The 24,403-nt window shown below is 42.0% G+C and overlaps 2 protein-coding genes and 1 long non-coding RNA gene across 7 annotated transcripts; 2 read left to right on the forward strand and 1 right to left on the reverse strand.

The window, feature by feature from the left end:
- Positions 1-8,227: 8,227 nt before the first annotated feature.
- On the reverse strand, positions 8,228-13,250 carry LOC136481879 (methylthioribose-1-phosphate isomerase-like). Of its 5 annotated transcripts, none has more exons than XM_066479160.1 (10): positions 13,009-13,250; positions 12,832-12,890; positions 10,896-11,026; positions 10,666-10,821; positions 10,431-10,530; positions 9,713-9,856; positions 9,516-9,587; positions 9,146-9,284; positions 8,795-9,063; positions 8,228-8,689 (listed from the first exon to the last, which is right to left on the reverse strand). In XM_066479160.1, exons 2-10 carry the CDS (start codon positions 12,832-12,834, stop codon positions 8,621-8,623), a joined length of 1,083 nt encoding a protein of 360 aa, XP_066335257.1. In that variant the 5' UTR covers positions 12,835-12,890; positions 13,009-13,250; the 3' UTR covers positions 8,228-8,620. The 5 variants fall into 5 exon arrangements, with proteins under 5 accessions (XP_066335257.1, XP_066335256.1, XP_066335255.1 ...); XM_066479158.1 differs by having other exon boundaries at positions 8,231-8,689; positions 9,516-9,621; positions 9,714-9,856; XM_066479162.1 differs by having other exon boundaries at positions 8,233-8,689; positions 9,516-9,621; positions 9,714-9,856; positions 10,896-11,202; positions 13,009-13,058.
- Positions 13,251-15,391: 2,141 nt separating this feature from the next.
- On the forward strand, positions 15,392-19,095 carry LOC136481880 (multiple organellar RNA editing factor 1, mitochondrial-like). Its single transcript, XM_066479163.1, has 5 exons — positions 15,392-15,833; positions 16,877-16,974; positions 17,076-17,141; positions 17,328-18,070; positions 18,728-19,095. Exons 1-5 carry the CDS (start codon positions 15,451-15,453, stop codon positions 18,737-18,739), a joined length of 1,302 nt encoding a protein of 433 aa, XP_066335260.1. The 5' UTR covers positions 15,392-15,450; the 3' UTR covers positions 18,740-19,095.
- Positions 19,096-21,467: 2,372 nt separating this feature from the next.
- On the forward strand, positions 21,468-24,190 carry LOC136481881 (uncharacterized). The gene is made up of 2 exons (XR_010764889.1): positions 21,468-21,853; positions 21,943-24,190. It is a non-coding gene; the product is annotated as an uncharacterized lncRNA (long non-coding RNA).
- Positions 24,191-24,403: the final 213 nt, after the last annotated feature.

The raw sequence follows: 24,403 nt of genomic DNA on the forward strand, positions 1-24,403 counted from the left end.
CTCTTATCCAATTCTCATGAAATTTATACAGCATCTTATACCATAAGTCTAGAGTATGTACACAAATTTTTATGTCAATCCAATAAGTTTTGATCACTCAAACATGGCTATGATCACAGCTCACTCAGATTTTCAATATAGGACAGATTTCAATCACTTGAGCTATACTTCATCAAATATGAATCAAACTTGAAACTAACTCGTTTGAATACTTTCACAAGATATAAATCCATTCAATCCACTTACTAAATGTTATCTTATGAACTTATCCAACACAAATCAATCCAAACTTGACTACTAATCAATTATTCATTCAATCATCTCATAGCAAGCAATATTGCATATTTATCCAATTCAATCAACTCATATGCACCCAAATGAAATGATCAATAAGTGATATACCTTGGCTAGCTCATGATCATCCAACTAGCAAGCTTCAACTCAATTATTTGCAAGTCATCAAATATATCCAATGAATCACCAACAACTTGAATTATAGCACTTGTATGTTGATAGCACTTGGACTTCACTCAATTTTTACTTGGCATTAGGTTTGGATGTGCACTAAGCTTCATAACTTGATTCAACATATGATGAACAATGTGAGATCAATTGAATCAAGTCTCCAATGCCGATGGTACCTACAAACAATCATCCACTTTTTGATGGTATCCAAACAATTTTGGATCCTCTCAAGTTAGGTGCAACATACTTAGGCATGGCCTTAGTATGAATAGCAGGATATTTTACAATAGCAACCATAGAGGTATAATTACCACCCTTCCTAAGCATAGAATCATCATTAGTTGAAATAGGCTAGCAATGCTCAATAACAAGGCAACCACTGCCAAATTAGAGAGCGCAAATACTTAGCTACACAAACTAAGTAATGTGACTAACAAGGTTACACAAACCAAATTAGTCACGCAAGGGAGCTACTTCTATGCTACACAAGCAAGAAGGTAACTAGTGAGCTATATGAGCAAACTAATTACAAGAGCAACTACACAAGCACAATGTATATGAAAGTAATTGCAAGCTTGTATAACGAGGATGCAAACCAACAGGAAGAATAAAGTTGACACGGTGATTTTTCTCTTGAGGTTCACGTGCTTGCCAACACGCTAGTCCCCATTGTGTCAACCGCTCACTTGGTGGTTCGGCGGCTAATTGGCATCACCTGCCAAGCCCGCACGTCGGGCACCGCAAGATCCTACTCCGAAAGTGAGGGTAGCTCAATGACACGCTTTACTAAAGTTGCTCTTTATGGCTCCCACAGGGCGAGCACAATGCCCCTCATAAAGCTCTTCTCCGGAGCACCGCACAAGCTTCTTGCGGGCTTCAACGGAGACCACCATCAAGCCATCTCGGAGGTGGCAACCTCTAAGAGTAACAAGCACCATCGGCTTGCAACTCAATCACCTAGTGCCACTCGATGCAACCTCATGATGTAATCGCACTAGAATCGCTCTCTCACACAATCGGATGATCACTATCAAGCATATGTGAGATGGAGGGCTCCTAAGCACTCTCAAGCATGGACACAAAGTCCCCCGAGGTGCTCAGCTGAAGCCATGGCTGAGACTCCCTTCTATTTATATCCCCATGGGCTAAAATAGCCGTTACCCCTTCACTGGGTGTTTTTCGGGTTGACCGGACGCGTCGGTCATATCAACCGGATGCAGGACCTCAGCGTTCGGTCAATGGATGCTCGCCATGTGTCGCCTCTATTCAACCTCAGTCATTTGATCTCAATGGTCAAGTGATGACTGAACATAGCTGCTCAAAGTGACCGGACACAGGACCCCAGCGTCCGGTCACTTCCAGTAAGCTTCTAGAGGTGAAAATTCGTGACCGGACGCGTCCGGTTGATCACGATCGAACGCAGCAACAACGTCTAGTCATTTCTCCTCTTCTCTATGCTGCCACGTCAGCGGGACCAGACGCAGCCACCCAGCGTTCGGTCATGAAGTGACCCAACGTTCGGTCAAAGACCGACACCTGCACCTTCACTGCTACCACTGACCGGACGTAGGACCCTAGCGTCCGGTGCACATTGTGAAACCCTATCTTTTTTATTCAGGGCGCCGGTAGCATTGTCGGACTGTCCGCACTCTATGGGCAGACACTCCGCCGATGGAGTTTCGAACCTTTCTCGCCTCCATTCCATTGTCGAGTTGATCCACTTCAACTCCAACTTCATCTCCTTTATAAATGTGCCAACACCACCAAGTGTACACCACTATGTGTATGTGTGTTAGCATTTTTACAATCATTTTCCAAAGGATAACCACTCAACTTGCCACGCCACTTAATCCTAGTGACGATACAAAGTTAGATCACTCGAGTGGCACTAGATGACCGATATGCAAACAAGTTTGCCCCTCTTGATAGTACGGCCATCTATCCTAAACCTAATTATCAACTTCTCTACACACCTATGACCGGTGAAATGAAATGCCCTAGGTTATACCTTTACCTTACGTATTCCATTTCATCTCCTCCAATGTTGATGCAACACATGCACCAACATGATCAACAATGATATGATACACTTTATATCATCACGTGATCATATTAGTTCATCGATCTTGACTTCACTTGCTTTTCACTGTTGCCTTCATCCATCGGCGCCAAGTCTTGCTTATGCTTCACCGCCACGTGGTCCATCGCTCCAAAGCCTCTAACTTGCCCTTCATGCTTGCAACCGGTCTATCAAGCTAAGTCATATCTTGATCTTCTCCACCTTGATCACATGACTCAATGTCATGCCTCATTTGCAATGAGCTCCTTCATCATCACATGTGTGAGCTTTGCAACATCTTCAAGCCATTTTCATCTTCATGGCATATGTTGCTCACACACATGTACCTATGGACTAATCACCTATGTATCTCACATAAACACAATTAGTCCACCTAGGTTGTCACTTAATTACCAAAACCACACAAGGACCTTTCAATCTCCCCCTTTTTGATAATTAATGACAACTCTACAAATATATGGAAATTAAGTTCTTTTAGATTCATGTTGCTTGCCAGTGCAATTTTACCATGTGAAAATGATTTTGGACAAGTACCACAAACCTGAGATGGTAGTATTGGCTCCCCCTACATATGTGCTAGAGTGTTTGGTTTGAAGTTCGCACATATGCATAGATTGAAAATATGGAAGAGTAATTACTACCGAATGATGCTAAGGTGTATAGAGTAAACCTTTGAAGTGTGATACCAATCAGAGTTGCACCTTTAAGTTCATCCTTAGCAACATGGTTAGCTGGATAACACTTGGAAAAATAAAAAGCACTAGATACCTCGTGAGATCAACATTAAAAGCAAGGTACTAGCATTACTTGAGAAACATACCAAGTGTCTAGCTATCATCCTCTGCATGCTAGTTTTCATTTCATCAATCAAATTTTACAACTAGCATACATCACACAAGCATGCATATTGAATTTAAGAACTTATGCAATGCAAGCAAGCACATGAATATGCACATATCAAATGCAATCAATCAAAGTTCATGAGCTTGCTCCCCCTACTTGTGTGCTTCTCTTGTCTAAGAATTTTTTATCAATTTCTTTTCTCCATTGTTGCTCCCTCTTTGTCCATGTCCATGTCCAACCTCTTTGTCCATGTCCATGTCCAACCTCTATTTCTTTGAGCTTTCAATCTTTCCCAAAGCTTTTTTATCTTATCTCTCCCCCTCCCCTTGTTCAATCTCAATCTCAAAGCTTTCATATCTTTGTACAATCTCTTCCCCTTTGTCATCAATTTCCATAAAAGATGTGCTTCTCATTGATGCAAAGGTATGCATTTGGGGTAGATGGTTGAGACTTGAATCTTGCATTTTTATGGACATCACTTGATTGTTAGAATGACACCACTTGAAGATACCACTTGTAACTTGTACCACTTGTATCTTGTGTAAGGCTTCTTGAGATACCACACATAGGATCTTTGATCTTGATATCAATTTATGGTACACCTCCCCCTATGTGATAGCATGGGTCATCCATTTGATACACTTGAGCTCTTGTAGGTGAGGGCTGCATTCTTCATTTGATGATCACTTAAAGTTGAGGATCACTTGTGGAAACATCGTCTTGCATGATTGATACCATGTGTAGATGTGATACCACTTGAAAGAATCTTCTAGTATTGTCGGTGCAGAAAGTGATCAACAAGTAAATATTTATAGTTTTGTTGTACGTTGTGATCGGAGGTGACCTAGCACTCAATGACACAGGGTTTATACTGGTTTAGGCAATGTGCCCTACGTCTAGTTTGAGTCGGTTGGTGACTTTATTCCTGAGCCGAGGTGCTTGAAGTTTGCAGTGGGGTTACAAACGAGAAGGAGAAAGATGGGGGGTACAAGAGGTCTGGTCAGACCCCGATCTGAAGGCCCGAGAGCGACAAGAGCTCCACTATGAGCTAAGTGTTCAAGCGTGTGCTTGAGGTTCGAACCTGGTGGTTCTGTTGTTGTGAACTAGTGAACTTGATCGATCTAATGAATCTCACCTCTATGTTGATGCAACACATGCACCGACATGATCAATAATGATATGATCCACTTCATATCATCATGTTATCATATTGGTTCATCGATCTTGACTTCACTTGCTTTTCACCATTGCCTTCATCCATCGGTGCCAAGTCTTGCTTAAGCTTCACCGCCACGCGGTCCATCGCTCCATAGCCTCCAACTTGCCCTTAACACTTGCAACCGGTCCATCAAGCCAAGTCGTGTCTTGATCTTCTCAGCCTTGATCACATGACTCAATGTCATGTCTCATTTGCAATGAGCTCCTTCATCATCACATGTGTGAGCTTTGCAACATCTCTAAGCCATTTTCACCTTCATAGCATATGTTGCTCACACACATATACCTGTAGACTAATCACCTATGTATATCACATAAACACAATTAGTCCACCTAGATTGTCACTCAATTACTAAAACCACACAAGGACCTTTCACCGGTGTCACAAACTGCCATATCCGTCATGCTGACATCCCTATAGTTCGTAATGCCACTGAATGGTACGTTCATCGACCTTAGTTGCTCAAGCTCAGTCGTTGTGTAAGGTGGTGGTAGAACATAATGTTGCGCTTCGCTAATTCTAACCCATGAATCATAGGGGATATCATCTGCTGACAAATCTGTGAGTAGTCTACCCTGAGCCTGGATAGCATACAAAACCTCAGTTGATACTGGTAATGGCATACCATAAACAGGTACTTGCATGGCATCAACCGGTGTGGGCATAGCATGTCTACCTCCCTGGTCATCATTTGAATCTTCTGAATCACTCCTAACTATATCACCGATCCTGTCCTCCTCCTCCTGCTCCTCCTCTTCCAGTTTGAACTCGTTCACATCGAAATCATTGCTTATACAGCCTACTTGACTTGAATGAAACTACTCTTGCGTCAACTGACCGTCCAAATCCATGTTACCCTGAGCTGCTTCCCCTTCGACCCCCAATTCTTGCTCATTGCCTCCAACACCGTCAATGGACGGTCCATCTAGGACACCATGCATCCTGTACCCATTCTCCACCACCACCTCAGCCATGGACACATTGCAACCTTGAAGCACCCTAGTGTAGCGGGACCAGTGAGCAGGGTCACGTGAGGGCATAAGGACATAGTGTGCCCTAGTCTTCCCCGTATTAAACCTCCCCTTCAGTGCGAAATCACCGCCAAACTTTGTATTCAAATGGACACAAAGGTCGTTGAAGCTAGGAGGTTCATCAAACCATTTCAATTCTTCTTCCATACCCTCAAACATACCATCTTCTCTTCTAACACTTCCTCCGTAAAAAACTCTAACACAACAATCCATCTACAAAAGCAATTCAAGAAACTTCATCAAGTTGTCGAAATTATCGTATGTAATGTCCATAGTAATATTGATACCTATTCTAACTATAACTATACTAACTAATCTAATATTAACATCTATACAAGGCTAACTACAACAACTAATTATACTAAATACAATATATAACTAGAATCACTAACTGTACTAACTAAACTAACTTTACTAATTATACTAACTATACTTTACTAATTATACTAACTTTATTTATTTTACTAACTTACTATACTAACAATGTCGATTCAATCAACAAATACACTAGGGGAGTACCTCGTGGCGGCGAGGCGCTAGATCGGGCCGGGAGGCGCGGGCACGGCAGTGAGGATGGTGGCGGGCGCGGTGGGCGTCCGTGGCGTGCGGGCGCGGCGGGCGCAGTGGGCGGCCGGCGGTCGTGGCGCGGAGGGAGTGGCACGCCGTAGTGCGTGGCGAGGCCAGCGCGGCGGGCGGCGTGCGGCCGCGGCCGGCGGCAGGCGTGGCGGGCAGGCGTGAGGGCGGGCAGGCGCGGCAGGCAGGCAGCCAGGCGCAGAAGCCGACTGGGCCGCGGGGGTATTTATCCGGCTCTGCCGCGTCACCGATCAGGGCCCCGGTTGTTGCCACGTCAACCCTCTCGCCACGCCACCATACATGGCGCGGCACAGGCGTTTCGCCGTGTCAGGGAAATAGGTGCGGCCAAAAGTGTTAGTTTTGAAAAAAAAATTAAACAGTGTTAGATTTAAAATTTGTTTACAAAAAGTGTTAAAAAATAAAAAATTCACCATAGCAGCCCTGGAGGCTTTGGTCTTGCAGTCTTATAACCGTCATCTTATGAACTTTACGATATTAAATAGAATAATTTACCCAATTTATGTGAAGTCATGTTTCTTGATTCTACATGTCGATGGTTTTATTTTGTTTTTCTGTATCCTGACCGTCCTTTTGAATTGACCTGTTTTTTATTTTCAGTGAATCCTGTTTTCTTTCTTGTTTCCGTCCTTCCTGATTTCGATTTTGTTTCCATAATAAAATGTGAACTTCAAAATGGGGGAGGGTTTATCCCCCATGGATCTCGTTTGTTTCCAACCCTAAATATATGATTGTTCATTGTCGTAGCTGGCGCATAATGGTACAAAGGGAGAGGGCTTGCTTCATTTCTTGGATGCTACAGTGTCAGAGTTTTGTCGCATATTAACTCAGAATCTTGTGCAACAGCTTACATTTTGGACCTATTCAGAAAAACTCTCAGAACAGCTTCCAGGCTAAATCTAGGAGAAGCTTCTACAAAATAGTTTTTATTGAGAATTAATTTTACACTAGTTTTGTGAAGTGATTCTTTGAAACAAATTAGGGAGTTGGGAGTTCAAAAAAAGTAGCTTATCAAGATTCATTCTACTCACATAGTCATGGTATACATAGAGTTTACTCTAAAGAATTGTAGAGAAGCCTTTTCAGTCCCTAAGAGAATCAATTTTCACAAAGAATCTGAAGCTTTACTAAACATGCCCTTCAAATACATATCAACTGATAATCTTGTGAAGCAGCTTACGCAACAACCAAAGGACCTTTTGTGGTGAGCCACATGCCCACATGGATGGGTAGCAAAGCTACGCCCCGTTTGCTTGTCTTATAAGCCGTACTTTTTCAGTCAACAAACAATATTATTCTTTCACAATAAATCAGCCAACAGTACTTTCAGTCATGCCTTATCAGTCAAACGAACAGAGCACTAGACGGAAACTGAACACGCTTCTATGCTTTTATACTATGAAGAAACTATGGAGTTGCAAGCCAGTTTTTTGTGGTCAAACACGCATGGGTCGGCAAAACTAGGCGGGGGGAAGAAACACCCCCTTATACTCTGGAGACACTACAAAAGAGTTGGGCATTTCCGGCTCATCATGGTTGGATTGGATGGACTTATATTTGAAGTCGCTACGAAAAAGTTGCGGCATTTTCGTGATTAGTTTGATTCCAGCGTCTCTGTATTGCTCCGCGTTTTTATAAGCTAAATTGCATAGTTTTGAATGACTCATAAGAAAATACAAATTGATCTCATTTGCGGAAGGGGTTCAGTTACATTCCTGCCATCTGGTTACACCTAGATTACACGAGAGAGAAAAAAAAACAATCCGTAAAACACTAAACCTGATGCTGTGGACATAGCTCTGTTTTTCTAAGGTCTTGAATTTGCTTTCAAAGTTTGGACAAACATAGAACATATCAATGTTTTAAAAAAAAACGATAACTGACATATTTTCACCTAATAAGTTGTACTCGTAGAAAATAGATGACGGGGCATCCCAACACTCACATATATATTAAGTTGGACTCGTAGAAAATAGATGACGTGGCATCCCAAAATTCACATATATATGACCTTGCTTCAGTTGTCAGTTGGTCACTTGGGACTATAAAGTTTCCAATGAAATTTACTCTGATGTCTTGTATATATATCCTCTTTATGAATGGGCAACTTGGTGTTGCTGGTATTCTGTATCGGCGGTTCTTTCCTAATTGTGTGCCCGTTTGGAAGTTATCTCCGACTCTATTCCACGAAGGACTATATATAGAAATATAGTCTCAAGGAAAATATAATAAGGATTTCAAAAGAAGATCTTTATTACTCCCGAATAGGCGTGAACACATCCTTGTCACATGAGCTTCACCAGAGCAATTTTATTGTATAGAGAAAAACAGAATACAATGGTGTCGCTCCACGCATTTATGTCATTCAGAAACAAGCCACGCTTGAGAGTATTATTTTGCAGGCTGAAGGAATCCTTTGATGTCGAAAGATCCATCAGCATCAGTTTTTGTGATCACACCCTACAAATCAATCAAAAACCCCTAGTCAGCCAAAAACATACCAGCAATGTTCTCTGCAAAATTGCTGATCAATAAAGAAACATTCGAGAAGGGGAGAGAAGATACCTTTTCTGTTATGATTGCAGTGATCAGATTTGCTGGAGTAACATCGAAAGCTGGGTTCCAGACTGATATACCAGATGCAGCAACTTGCTTTCCTAAACCACCTTCAGAGTCCAGCAACTCCTTGGGTGATCTTTCCTCTATGACTATTTCATCCCCAGATGGGAGGGAGAGATCAATGGAAGTTACCAGTGCTGCCACATAGAACTGGACGCTGTGATGCTTCGCGGAGATGGCGAGGTTGTATGTACCAATCTTGTTGGCTGTGTCACCTTGAAATTTCATAAAGGAAACACAATTAACAGTAGGAATATTTAGTTATACATTGGTCATAGAAATGATGTGGACGTTTACCATTTGCTGCTATTCGATCAGCACCAACGATGACAGCCTGAACATGCCCTTGTTTCATCAATGCAGCAGCAGCAGAATCTGCTATCAGTGTTGCAGGTATTTTTTCATGAACTAACTCGAAAGCTGTAAGCCTGGATCCCTGAAAATTGACAGTAAATCAGCATGCATGTTACTTCTCCATAAACAACACTGAATGTTTTTATCTCAATAATAGATGTTCAAGGTTGTAAGCAGTTGTCGCTATTGGAATTTTGACTGAAATAAATTGATATTCAGTAATCTAATCATTTAATATCATGGCAGAGATGTAAAAGCTGACATTTGACAAGCCAAGTCAAATGTCCAATGGCACTACAAACAGAGTATCAACCTGGTTAAATGGACGAGTTTCGGTGCAAAAGGCCTTCTCTAAAACTCCCCCCGAATGAAGAGTGCGTATAACCCCGAGGGCAGTTCCATAACCAGCAGTTGAAAGACTGGATTAGAGAGAAAGCAATAAAGTGAAACTGCATAAGGATTTGAGCATGATACATAGATAAAAAGTGATACAACTTGATTTACAAATTACCTGCCAGTATTACAATGGGTTAGAACAGATATCTTTTTTGAATTTGCAAGCTGCCTTTGAAGAAATACAGCTCCATGTGAGCCAATAGCTTTATTATCTGCCACATCATCAACAAGCATTGTCTCTGCGGCCTCAATGTAGACCTAATCGATCAAAGGAAATATATAACAGGTTAGCAAGAGGTACAATTTGTCCACCTAAACCAAAGAAGGAACCTTTTTTTCCCTCGTCATCAAAGAGAGTCATCTAATGCAACACAACCTTCTAGAATAACATGGTGAAGCTGGAATCAGCACACACTATCTTCAGTTGGTGTAAAAAGGATCAAACTTAAGTAGTTATATTCTATAACCAATAAACTTTCAAACATATGACATATAGATACACAGTGTATGTGTATCAATATTCTCACCAAACTTCAGAAGAACTAAGAATATGAGGTTAACTCTACGGTTTAGTGTAAAAGCTTGAGGGGAAATTTGAAGTGTCACGGCTGCAAAAAGTGTTGATTCAACAGAAGTAATTTCTGGCTTCATGTTTGTATCATCTACTATCACTTCATCAGGTTGGTTAATTCCATATTCAGAAAATCGATGTTGCAGGACACATTAGATATGGTAAATTCACACAGACATAGTTTATTCATAATGATTCTGTACCTTTTTGTTTTCAATTGAAAGCAGAAGGATGCTTTTTTTTTTGGGTCAAGGTTAGCACCTGAAAGATAGCCTTGGAATCTTTTGAATATTCAGCTGCCTTTGATACCAAAGTTTGGAGCTTTGTTGCAGCATCAGATAGGTTCACTGCAGATGGTCGGCTGATGCAGAAAAAAATAATAAAAAGAGTTACATATGCATGACTACAAATATACATACTGGTCAAAATGATAACATGAACAGAAAGACCAAACTTATTGTACACATAAAGAAAAAAAAAGTTGAACTTTGCTTACCTGGATACAAGGTATTCCAATTTCTTGGAAACAAAAGAAGCTGCTTCTCCAGGCGTACCGATGAAATCTAAATCAGAAACTTCGACACCTAATGCTAGTGCCGCTGCTATGGCTATTGCTGGAGCACCACGGACAACCATGTCTCTTATTGCATTCCTGGGTAATATTTAAGGCTCAGTATAAAACAAGCATTATGAAGGGCGGGCCTGGTGCAAGCGGTAGAGTCTTACCGCCTGTGACCAGAAGGTTCCGGGTTCGAGTCGCGGTCTCCTCGCATTTCACAGGCGAGGGTAAGGCTTGCCACTGACACCCTTTCCCAGACCCCGCACAGAGCGGGAGCTCTCTGCACTGGGTACGCCTCCTTTATAAAACAAGCATTATCCAGTGGTATTTATCACTAGTTACATTTCAATGGTTCCAGACACCATGGGAGCGTATAACACAATTGCTGGAATTTATGTATCTTTTTTTTCTTCTCCAGTGTGTTCAATGTCTTTTTTCGCGAACACACCTGAGTGCGTAGTCGCATACCCGAACCTAGAAGTGGTTCAGGCCGCACAAGATTCAAAAGTTATTAATACAAACAGTGTGATCAATGTCAATCCAGAATACCAAAATTTCTACTGATCACAGATTCAATATGAATACATGATAGCCATGTACACCTCTATTGATGAAACTACCATAAAATAAGTCACTGTTTTCCTTGAACACAAAAGTAAGTCACTGCGATAATAAAAAAGCAGCAAAATCCGCTTTTAGATTTAAGCGACAAGAGGAAACTTATCAGTTATCACGAGCTCCACCAAATCGATTAGAAATGTATACAAATCAATTGAACAAAAGAAGTAACAGTTTGAAACAAACAAACAAAAAGGATCCTGTCCTACTTGACCTTTAGAGCTCCAACAACTGCTAAAATTAAAGCCTGCATAACATAAAACTATTTATAGGTTTGAGAGGTTGTTTTGAGGTTGTGGAGAGGATATGCAGCCTGTTAGTTTCGTTGTAAACGATCGTGGATTATTTACTGCTGGCTGGTTTGGTATGAGAGAAAAATATTGTTCCAACTTATAATCCACGATCGTATACGAGCAAACGAACAGGCTGATGATCTGTATGCTGCAAACTGTAAGCTGGTATCCCCAGCTAACTCTTGTTTGTGCTTTCAATTAAGTAGGACCAAGGTCTTTGGTATAAAAAAAACTATCTACAGGTACGATAAAAAAACAGCAGGACACAAATCCTACTCAGTGATGCACAGCAAGCTGACAACTTCTTGTCTAATGATGAGAGGCAAATAAATTCAGATACATTGCGGAACTATGAACGAATATGGCCCCTAGCATTATTTTTAGATCGACCCCTGTTTCTGATCGACAAAATATACTCCCTCCTGCACTCCGCATTGATCAGTTTCTGTATGCAAGAACAATATACGTGGCTCCACTGCAATTTCTCCCTTCGCTTCCAAACGTTAGCTATGATTCAGTTTTCATCAACAAGTATAAATGTAAAGAATAGCCTCAATTCTTGATGAAAAAATAAAAGCCCTAAAGCATTGAGCGGCGGCGGCGCAACGCGCACAGCGATGGTCGAGTGGGCCGAATCGTCCACAGAGAGAGCCAGGCGACCGAGCGAGAGAATGGGCCTTTTTTCTTTGCTCCGTTGGGTCACCGTCTATTGGGCCTACTTAGGCCCTCTTTGGCACGGCTCATCCAAAACGACTTCACCGGTGAAGTCAAAGTCGGTGAAGCTAGAAAAACTAGCTTTTTTTTGGCTTCTAGTTCATTTTAACCCCAGCTTACAAAACGGCTTCAAGCTACAGTGCCTCGATTTACGTAAAATAGATGAAGCCGAAGCCGGCATAAGCCGTGCCAAAAGGCCCTTATCGACACACGACGGGCTTCGCCTTTCTCGTTCCGTCATCCCTCGCTCCTCCGTCGGCAGCTCGACAACGCCGCCGAGGCTGCCGCCGGCCGCCGCAGCCACCGGTGACTGGGGAGAAGAGAGGAGTCGGGGTTCTCTGCTCCGTTTTCTAACAGGGGCAGCTAGCTGCTCCACCCTACCGTAGTCCGTAGGGAGAGCTCTGCCTCCACCCATGACAATCAAAGACGATGAGAATTGAGATGCATATGCATCGAGAAGAGAGAATCTCAGTCTCACCATCCATCGGCGGCGGAACTCTTGACGTCGATGTAGTCCATCTCGAGCGGCAGCTTCCTCTGCACCGAATCGAAACTAACTCAGAATCAAAACCCATCAAGAACTCCTATTTTCTCGGAATCAAACCCCCGTACGTCAACACTTCACACCACCACCACGCACGAAAAGAAAACGCACCTGATCAAGGAGGCGGAGGGACCCACGGTTGTAGACGATGGACTGCAGCGCGTCGGATCCCACCATTCTCGGCTGGCTTGGCTTCTGGGAGAGAGAACCGCCTGAATTGGGGGAAGAAAAAGGTAGATTCGCTGGAATTTGAGGTGGCAAGGGGCTGCGGAGCAGAGCAAACTAGCAAAGCAGAGGGGTTCGTAATTAAGTGAGGTGCGCTCGTGACTGCCTTTGTTCGTTTGCAACTTTTGCATCGGGATGGGCTAGGCTCGGCGAAGAAGAATGTCCCGCCACTTTGCGTTAAGGCCCTCGGTTAAATTTTATTTGCGCGTGGTCAGACGAAGTTGACGGAACAGTCGGCGTCTAGGTGTCTAGTGTGACGTGGTGGATTGATAAATTTGCTAGAATAAATAAAAAAAAATCGTGTTCCTTTTTCTCAACGATGAAGAATTTTTTTTGTATGAAAGAAACGGGGAGTTCTAGACTTTTTTATCAGGCAAAAAAAATAATATACATCTTCCCACGTACAGCCAATGTGCCACATACACTGTGCAACAAAAACATCCAATGAAAAAACAGGAAATAGCAGCATTATTATAAGATTTGACTTATTGCGAGATCAAGTAGTAATAGAAATGTCTTTGAGTTGGTGAAGGGTGAATCCATGCCGTGCAACCGGAGGCGGCAGCACGAGTCATGCCACACGACGACCTATAGTTCAATAGGTGAGTATTCGAAGGGCCAATGTATAAAATGCGTATAAATTCCAAAAAAAGTGGAGGAGAGGGGAATCTTTCTTTGATCACTTGAGCCACCACCGTGAAGAAATCGGCTGGCATTTCTCTCTTTGCCCTCGATGCATGAGCTCGTGAGAGGTGAGACGATGCAACTAATATAATTACTACACCTTCCATTCCAATTTATACATCTTTTTGGTATTTAGCTTTTATCACGTATAGGTACACAGCAAAAAATATATAGCTAAAAAAACTGAAATGATCTATAATTTAGGATACATGTTGATATGATACAACTGTGGACATTTTTTATCCTTGAAAAATGAGATGCTTTATAGGCCTCCTTGCTCTCCTATTCTGTAGTGGGCCTCATTTTCAACAATCCTTAGGTTATGTTTACTTTAGGTACAAACATCCATGTTATGGGTTTATTTTGCCTTTTTAAGATGAAATGATCTTATATCCGTGTTTAGTTGATGGGGCTAGAACGTCCCTCTTTTGTATTTGACAGAAGAGATGACAAGAGAACTGCGTGATGATAACTTTTGATCTGTTTGTCACTATTAGTGTACACCCTAGTTGTCGGTTTGTTTCTCCAATGTTCTTCCAATCTTCCTCCTACGCACGGAGCAGAGCGATAGGACGCCGCTGCTCGGCACTTGCCCATATCTGTGCTGCCCCATCCACGCTCCTTGCACCACCTCTACCTGGGCTACGTCGCGCTACTCCACCCGCCCCACGCTTGCTTCTGCCATGGGCGCGTGCGTTGCATGCCCTACCCTTGCTTAGGCACACACGCTCTTGTTTGATTCTGCTCGGTGGGCACCATGGCAGGGAGTGGACAATAGAGGTAGCGGGGAAGACGATGACATGAGCGAGGACGGGCTTGTTGGCCTTTTTTTTCTAAGAGATGAGGTTGCTACGCATATATGTGGAATATTTCATGATTGGATGACTTTATGTCCTTAAACCAAAAACCATTGGAACTGTGATCGTCGTGTCCTGTTCTACCCCATTCTTGAACCAGACGCTTAGTGTAGCTAAGAACCCATGCACATCTTATATTGTATTCTTGTTCATTGGCAACCTATTGCTGCCCTTATGAATTGCTCTGCCGCATGGGTACAGTCTAAAAACGGTATATTTTCCGATGGTATTCGATACCGAATCCGTTTAAAGAAGTTTACGTGTCTATATCCGAGTTTGGATATTCAACATTCGATACCGTATCCATATCCAAATATATACTCAAATCATATATTTATGATATCGATACCCAATCACATCCTATTCGACATTGCTGATACTATCCGTATTCAAATATGAATCCGAATAAAAATATGAAAACAACTCAAATATCCACGATATCCGTCCGTCTATAGACGAGATGGAAGAACGGGAGACGGCAACGTGCGGTGTCTGTGGTTGCAAATAGCCCACCGGGGCACCGGGCCATATGAGCCCATGTCTCATGGCCCAACTGCCAGTGGCAAACGCCACGCTAACAGTAGCACTCAGCTGATCTCAGGAAATCAAACCAAAACGGAAATTGCCGGGCCAGCGCTTGAGAAAAACACCCGGACCCACTTATCAGTGACGCGGTCTCGCAACCACTAGCCTACTACTAAACCGCCATTCCCCAGCCCCAACAGAAAACCCTAAACCCCCAGAACCTTCCGCTCCCCCCGCCGCCGAAACCCTAGCGCCCCCAGCCATGGCCCTCGCGCTGCGCCTCCGGCGGGTCCTCGCCGCGGCCTCCACCTCGGCGCCTCTGCTCCGCCCGTCCGCCTCCGTCGCCCGTCCCTCCCCCCTCGCGCCCCCCGCCTCCTCACCTGTCGCGCCGCTCCCGCGGGCGCCGTGGCTGTTCCTTCCCGGCGGCGCCGCCGCCGGGTTCCGGTCCACGGCGGCGGCGGCGGCGGCTGCGCGGGGCGGGGCCGGCTTCGGGGCGGACGACAGCCAGATCTCCCCCGACGAGATCCTCTTCGAGGGCTGCGACTACAACCACTGGCTCATCACCATGGAGTTCCCGGACCCCAAGCCGTCGCGCGAGGAGATGATCGAGACCTTCCTCCAGACACTCGCCAAGGTCGTCGGGAGGTATGACGCCAAGCCGATTCCCCCGTTTCATTCCTGTTTCGCGACGAACTTCGGTACTGATTTGGGCATTGGGCTTGCTGTCGCGGTGAATTGGTTCTTTTAGGCGCTGTGATGCGATTCTGAATTGTGCGATTGCTTCATCTTGTTGTGCCATGGTTTTCCTTGTGGGTTATATGGTACCAGTCGGGTGTTTTATTTTCTAAATTGGATGCTACTTTGTGTGTCAATTAAATGCTTGCCACTTCTTGTGTGTCAATTAAATGCTGTTGTGCTTGAGATGAAGTACTGTAATTATCAATGATGTAGAAATATGTCCCTCCTTCAGGTGATAGGACTAGAGTTAAATTAGGAGGTTGTATATTGAGCATGAGTGATTTGAGGGACATTACGCTAGCAAGTTTTTCCTAGAATTGCAATGAACAATGCTTATTAGTTTGTGTTAATGTGATGTGGGATTAAAAAGTTAGTGTATAGTGCCAAGACCATCTAACTCCCTTTCTTGTTTACGGTTGGTTCAAACATTTCCAGGGGTAGTTTGGGAACAAAAGTATTGTTAGGTCCACATGGATGTTTATGTTGGAATGTGAAAGATATCAGGGCCCATCTGAAACTAATGGCTAGTCGCCTTTGAAACCATGATTTTCAAGTTTCAAGGATCACACATCTGTACAGTCTACATTCCCTAGTTTCTGCAGCATTGTACTTTACATGGTACTCAGCGTTTGACTAGCTGCGATCTTTGTGCCACTGATCGAAGATTAATGTTTGGTTAATTGCCCCCATGCAAATGTTCGTATGATGTATATATATACTAATTTAAATTGTAATATGATGTATATAATTACTTATTTGAATTGTAACTTGTCTAGTTATTTTTCCTTTTGATGCTCAATTCTACTATTGTATATATTTGGTGGCATAACTCTCAACTAGTCAAATCATTGACTTGTTGCCCTTATAATTCATAATCTGTATGAGATAAACAACTAATTTCACAAATCAATGTAATTTGCCTCATTTGCTGGGCTCTCAATTTCTTGTAGTTATGAGGAGGCCAAGAAGAGAATGTATGCTTTGAGCACGACGACTTATGTTGGTTTTCAGGCTGTAATGACCGAGGAAATGTCAGAAAAGTTTAAAGGTGGGTGAAGTAGCTAATGAAATCAAATTTATTTTTTTCTCGCAACTAATATGATTACTACTTTTATAGTACTTACCTCCATGTCGTGGTATTTTGGTCAGGTTTGCCTGGAGTAGTTTTCATTCTGCCTGATTCATACCTATATCCAGAAACAAAGGAGTACGGAGGTCCGTCCCATTCCCATTTTTATTTACGAGTTGATAAATCAAATCACCTTTCCTTGTATACCTTATTAGTTAATGAAGTGATCTTTAAATTTCCTCGAATTCATAAACATGCCGCATTTTTATGTTTTTAGTGCATCCAGCACATGATGCTTGTTACCATTCTGATATATGTATTGATTTCACCAGGAGACAAATATGACAATGGTGTCATCACTCCAAGACCACCACCTGTTCATTATAGCAAACCATCAAGAACTGACAGGAACCGTAACTACCGAGGAAACTACCAGGATGGCCCTTCACAGCAAGGAAATTACCAGAACAACTCGCCACAGCAAGGAAACTTCCAGACATACCGCTCACAGCAAGACGGAAGGGGCTATGCCCCACAGCAGAATTATGCACAAGGTGGGCAGGATGGTAGAGGTTTTGGAAGGAATGATTACACAGACCGTTCAGGCTACAATGGACCACCCGGTGGTTTTCAAGGTCAAGCTCAGTACCAAGGGCATGTAAATCCGGCTGGACAAGATCAAGGTTATAACAACCCCCAAGAGCGCAGGAACTTCCCGCAAGGGCAGGGAGGAGGTTATAGGTCTTATGGTCCTTCAGCACCTGGGTCTTATGGTCAACCATCAGCACCTGGGTCTTATGGTCAACCATCAGCACCTGGGTCTTATGGGCAATCATCAACACCTGGGTCTTATGGTCAACCTTCGACACCTGGATCTTATGGTCAATCATCAACACCTGGTAACTATGGGCAGGCACCTCCATCAGCGAATCCAGGTGGTAACAGAGTTCCTGGTGTGAATCCTAGTTATGGTGGGGATGGCAGACAGGGGACAAAACCAGCATATGGTGCAGATAACTGGCAAAGAGGTTCTGGTCAGTATCCTAGCCCAGGTGAAGGACAAGGAAACTGGCAGGTATGAGAGCATTTGATATACAATTTCACTTTTAAATTGCCATTACTGTTTGAATTGAAATACAGCAGTTTAAACCAGGACACCCTGTGTTTTGCCAGATTGAATTCATACACTGACTATGTGTAGGTTCAGATCTCTGACTACCCTGTCTGTTAAGTGATTTTTTTAGATTTGTGAGCTAATTTGTTCATTTTCAATTCCCATGCTGCTCTATTTGTTTAAATTGGTTTTTGTAGAGGACTACAATAGAAGTGCTGGAATACATCAGAGCCAGTTTTAACAAAACGTGCTTATAACTTTTTTCTGCAGCAGCCTTTCCTAAGAGGAACATGCATGTTAACTTACATTTCTTTTTTTTTGGGTACAAAAATAGTTCCATCTGCTTTTTATAGAAAAGAAAGAAAAAGGCTTGCAACCACACATTGTGGCTACTAGCTTACCAGATCGCAGAACTCTTACTCAAGCTAACTAAAATTTGTAAACACAGTTAAAAGTTTTGTGTATGTTGTATCAAGAAGCAACCAGACACAAATTGAAGATCCTGTGAGACGTTTTGATAGTTGCTGAACCATGTCTACTACTACCCGTTAGCATGTCTGTATTAATTTGTGTTATCTATTACTGGTCATTGACACTTAATCTTTTGCCATTGTGCAGGGAAGGCAGTAAGAGCTCAAGTGTTCCATTGAAGACAAGTATGGTACTTGAGATGTAGAAATCCCCACCTGTAAAATAAACGACTGTGGTGCATCACTCTCTCTTTTTGCTTGCATTCGAACTCTAAACTTATGGGCATGTGTTATTACCAAACCTGCGGATGCAAATTTATTTTAGGTTTTTTGGGTCAGATGTTGGCATTTTTAAATGGCACAGAATGTGGAACTCTCCATTGTCTCCATGTATTGTTTGTAGGGATGCTGCACTATAAAAAACGTGCCAATAACTATAGTAATTCTGAGCGGAGTTGCTCGTTTTGTTCCACGGTCGGAGTGAGAGATTGAATATCAGATCGAAAATTTTGATCATATGGGATCCCTTTATGTGTGATGCTTGTATAACCAATGATACGCACCTCCTTTGTGTGGGATGCATGCATTTACAATCAGTGTTCTTCTAAATGCCAAACGGTAATTAGTAGGTCACTTGTCGTTTGGTTATTATTTGGGTTAAACGGTTACTTAAATGGGTGAAACGACCATTTGAACTGGATAAATGATCGATTAAACAAAAATGACATGCTGTCGTTTATTGTTCAAGCGGTGTAAATGGGTATATTGTTTAAGCGGTGCGTAACAGGATAAACGACCGTTTAGATGAACGGTGTTCAAGATATGCACCACATTGCTTAGTCCTGTTAGGCGCTGCTTCAATGCATCCACCGTTGCAGAATATAATCCCATTAGAATTCGCATTCTTGACTACTAGTTGGATGCTCCTTGACATTTGCTGAAGATTTGCACCTTTTTGAGGCGATGGCCTGTTCGGTTGGTATTAAAGCTGGCTGAAGCTATTTTATTGTGAGAGAAAAATACTAAGCCAACTGATAAGTTCAAGCGAACAAGTACCTTGTACCGAACATTGCATTGGGCATCTCGATCCGTCCAGTTGGCAAGTTGCAGTGAACATGAGATTTCAAAAGATTATGGGTGGAGTCAACTACACGGGGGAAATGCACTGGTTCTTCCAGGAAAGTTAAAATCTTCTTTAGGTTATGGCGACCCGCAGGACAGCTCAATATGTTCGAATCTAGCATTTACCCCTTTGAACGGCATAAAGTTTTGCCATAAAAGGGCAGCAAATACATGGGCGAATCAGTTCACCTACTGGTTTTGCTTACAAAGTTGTACTTGGCACATCCGTGAAGGTAAATTTACTGGACAATATTGTGATCTTTGCTTAGCTGCTATAGGAAAAATATGCATCTATTTAACCTTTTAGGTGAAGGAAGCTTTATTAACAATAAAGTTCACACAACCATTAAAAGAAAAAAAGAATGAAACTCAGGTCACTCTAAGAGCATCTCCAAGAGTACCTAAAATAGTCTCCCAAGAAATTTTGACAAGATTGAAAAAAACTCATCTCCAACGACTCCCAAACCCACCTCCTAATATTTTGGCACTTGGGAAAACCACCCCCACACATGGATATATACACGCGTGGATCATAGTTCCAATCTAAAGATGGAAGGACGTAACAAAGAAAAAGAAGTATGACAGGGTTACTAATATAAATGTATAAAAGAGAAAGAAAGTATAAAAGTGGTGGGTGTGATTTAGAAATAGTTTGAGATTCCTGATATAAAATTACCTTAGTCTTGAGCGAGATTTTGTAAACTGTTGGAGCAAGCCAACAAATATGCTCCCAATTTTTTTAAGTCCCTTGGAAAACTCATTAATTTACCAAGTGACTTTTTAGAAATTATTGGAGATGCTCTAAGTAATAAAGAGATCTCCATAAAGAAGAGATGGAATCAGCATTCTCCAATAGTGCAATGAATAGCATCTTTGCTTTGTTTCCATTTGAAACCACACAACGTATTCTTTGGATCAAATCGTAGCAAGATATATCATGAGTTGATAATGAAGTAATGCATACACCCCCTCTGGCGGTCTCAGACCCCATATTATATTCCTTTTGTTTGAGGAACGAATGTCTATTTAGATAGCATGGACTTGGATCTCTACCCACAGAAATTCTAAGACAATCTCTCTAAAGGTCTACAATCCTTGCGCATTGTATCCCAGCCACTGATTTTCTTCCCACCACCACGAATCACACTATTGTTGCCATTGGAACAGAACATGGTTCTAATCAGCTTGCTATAGCTCCGTTATGACTTTTTCATTGGGTATTTATGTTTTTTTTTCAATAAATTTCTAGTAAGGGTTTTTTACCCCTCCCATTTATAAAAAAACACTATTATTTAGTTTAGTCGCAAAGTATTTTAGCATCGCTAATCCTAACCGGGGCAAATATTCATGCACTACTCTAAAGGACACATAATCTATGTTTTCATATAGTGTTCTTTAGTTAATAGATGATCTAAAAAACCACTGAATAATTATTGAATGGCTGAATATTGGTAGCCGTGAGTATGTTGATAGATTTTTAATGATTGTTAAATAGTGGGCGCGAAGACATGTTCTTCTAGAGCCCTATATATGCATTTGAATATTTTTGTTCATGAAATTATTTTTTTGTAATTAAATATTTTTGCACATAATTAATTAAGATTTTTATGCCTTTTATTATAAAACACTAAATGAAATAGCTTTCATTATAACTGCTATAGCTCTCTGTAGCTCTTGGAAGAGGTTGTTATTAAAATTTAAATATCTTTAGCCTGCTAGTTAAAGCCTTGAAACGGAACAACAAGATATGGCATGCTGCTCACCAAAAATACCTGACCCCTCTCCCTTGCCCACACCATAAATACCAGGCGTATGCAACCAGTGCTGCCACACAAACACCAAACTCAACAGAGCTAGCAGGCATGGCTGAAGGCCTGGAACAGAGCAGGTGAAGAAGAAGAAGAAGAGGGAGGCCTCACATGGAGATGGAGAGCCCCTTTTGCTAGCCAAGAATGACTTGCCTATGCACGCCCTCTGTTGGCAATTCCGCCAGGAATGGAGATTGCACAAGGTGAATTTTATTTGCGACATGGATGATGCAATGTGGCTGCATGGGCAGGTCTTCTTGGCTAGCCAGAGTGCTCTCGTCCACCATGCCAGGCCTCCCTCTTCAAATTTACCCTGATTTTTGCTTCTCGGCTCATGGAATTTGGTGATGCATCTTGAACCCACTCTTTCAATTCTGACATGTATTTATTCTTTTTGCAAGGAATTCTTACATGTATTTGTTTGACATTTCAGGAAAATATTTCTTTTTGATCTTAATAGATTAGATTTCTTTCTTGTCTGTTCAGTGAACTTTTGGATTCACACTATTCTGTGGTGCCGATTGAACACAGCATGTTTTAAAGTTCATCTCCCGAACTCCTTTGATTTCAAGTTTTCTTAGCAAACAATAGTAAGCCTAGAAAGGAACCAAGGAATGTTATGTTAGTACTGTTGGATTCATAGAAAATAGAGAAATGTCTTTGCATGGCTACGGGTGCTTCAGCTTCTGCAGAGCAGAGATGATCATCAGGTTTGTCCGGTCTGCAGTTGGCATGCAGTTCTCACCAGATCCAAGAAGTGCTCCTGCCAACAAGCACGGCCACGAGGAGTTCGTGTCTGCGTGTGCGGCAGCGCATGAGCCCCCAACCGCCACACTTGTAGGGCATTTGCTCTTGCCGTCTGCATGTCGCACGCGTTCAGCATTTCGTCGTCGCATATGTACAGTACAGACGAGCTGGCTATGTTCTCTGCAAGTTATGGCGTGCCCCTCTGATAAACATCTTGTGCATCATCACAATGGGCCGGCTGTCTTTATGGATGCGGCACGCCACAGGTTACTGCAAGTTCGGTCGCGAAGCAAATAAAGGCTAATTATAGATGTGTGGTGAGTTGTGATGTGCTCTGGACATGAACCAAACTCCAAACATGCCCTTAAGCTCCTTGAGCTTCAGGGAAGTGGACCTCTGCTAGCATCAGTAATTTTTTTAAAAGAAAAGGTAGGAGCTCTGCCGCTCAATTAAGTAAAAAAAATAGGGGTTTATGTATACTTGGCATCTACTATGCCACACAGATCGGTCCTAGGACATTTTAACAAATGATTCATGCCACTGCCATAATTGGATTAATTATTAGTGGGCTTCTAACCAATTGTTTTTAACAGTTTTTTTCACTTTAAGTCATGGAACTAGAGATACACTATTTGTAAGGAGAAATGTTATAGAACATGAAATTCTAATGCTATATTGATAGTTTAGCGGTTATTGGTAATTGTTGACTTGATTGGTGATTCTTAGCTTTCCTCCATCAATTTGCATGGTAAAAACATAACATTGGAAAATTCTTCACAATCATACCGCACAAATTAGCTCTTGGGATCTGTTACTTTCAATGAAGTTGCCCCAGAGTGCAGAAGCTTGGTTCAATAGATCAGTTGATGTATGGTTTCCTTTTCCACTTCAGCAAAATGGGAGCGAGCTGCAACCCAAGGTCCACTGGTCTCGCCACGTGGATGGTTACCATTATCTCGGCCATAGCTGGTCTCATCATTTTCCAGCTATGCGTAAGGGTAAGCATAATTAACAAAAACAAAAAACCAAAACTGAAAAAAATTGGTACCCTGTTCGGTTCCAGGCAGCAAGGAACTGAACTTCCTTTGGTTACTTTGGTTCTTACTCAAAGAACCAAATTACAAGAATCGTGTACTTCACTTATTTATATTTTGTAAACCGATGTTTGGTTTATGTGTGATGTCTCAAATTTGAACGGCTATGTATTTGTATTACTAGGTTGCTACTGTTCCCTTATCAATTATTACTATCTAAAATAGAGAAAGTGTTGCACAAATTTGCTTTCGATCCTACATATTTTTTTTTGTTGTCTTAATAAGTTCAGTTATTGCCAAAAGCAAATTGAAATAACCGAAAACCAAAAACTGAAATGTTCAGTTCCCAAACTTTCATAGAACCGATTGGTTCCTATTTTTGAGGAACCAAATTTCTTCAAGAACCGAGGAACCAAACCGAAAACCGAAAACCCTCACTATATGCAATAAGTTCAGCTACATCTTCACCGGAGGTAAGGTTGCTTCCCACGCCATCGTTAGTGTGTTCCCTTTGTTTGTTGGACCATCATGTGTGGGTTTATGTTCACATGATTTCTCCCTGTTTTATATTTATGAATTGATTGCTCTGAAACTGTTTTGGAAGAACTGAAGGTGTGGCTGTGGGTGGCAAGCAATGGTCGTGTACTTAAACATTGGATGTTACTTATTGGGCACCCCTCATTGGAGATTGCAAAACCACTGTCCATGTTTAGTTGACTTGTAAAACTTCTGCAGTTATAAAAACAAATGTTGCTTTGCAGAGATTGTGGGGAGGCATGATTGGGGCACCATCATGCAACGCCTTATGTACTAGTACAATGTTGAAAACATTAATTGTAACATTCTTGTAAAACAAAAGAATCAATACATTGGATACACAAATGGTGTATACATTATTCTTATGTGTCATTCTTCTATGTTGAGTGTAAGATTTCTATTGACCTTGATTCCTTGAAATATTTTCTAAATTCAAAATATATCGACGTGGCATTCATCCATAGCAACGTACAAGCATATTCCCTATGTTCAAATAAAGCAAGAGCAAGATATTAGGGGTAAAATAATAGCTGAACCCAAAAGGACATTTTGAGTTTCTGAAAATGTAATTGGTGT

Source organism: Miscanthus floridulus, chromosome 9, assembly GCF_019320115.1.
Source record: "Miscanthus floridulus cultivar M001 chromosome 9, ASM1932011v1, whole genome shotgun sequence".
NCBI classification, from domain to species: Eukaryota; Viridiplantae; Streptophyta; class Magnoliopsida; order Poales; family Poaceae; genus Miscanthus; species Miscanthus floridulus.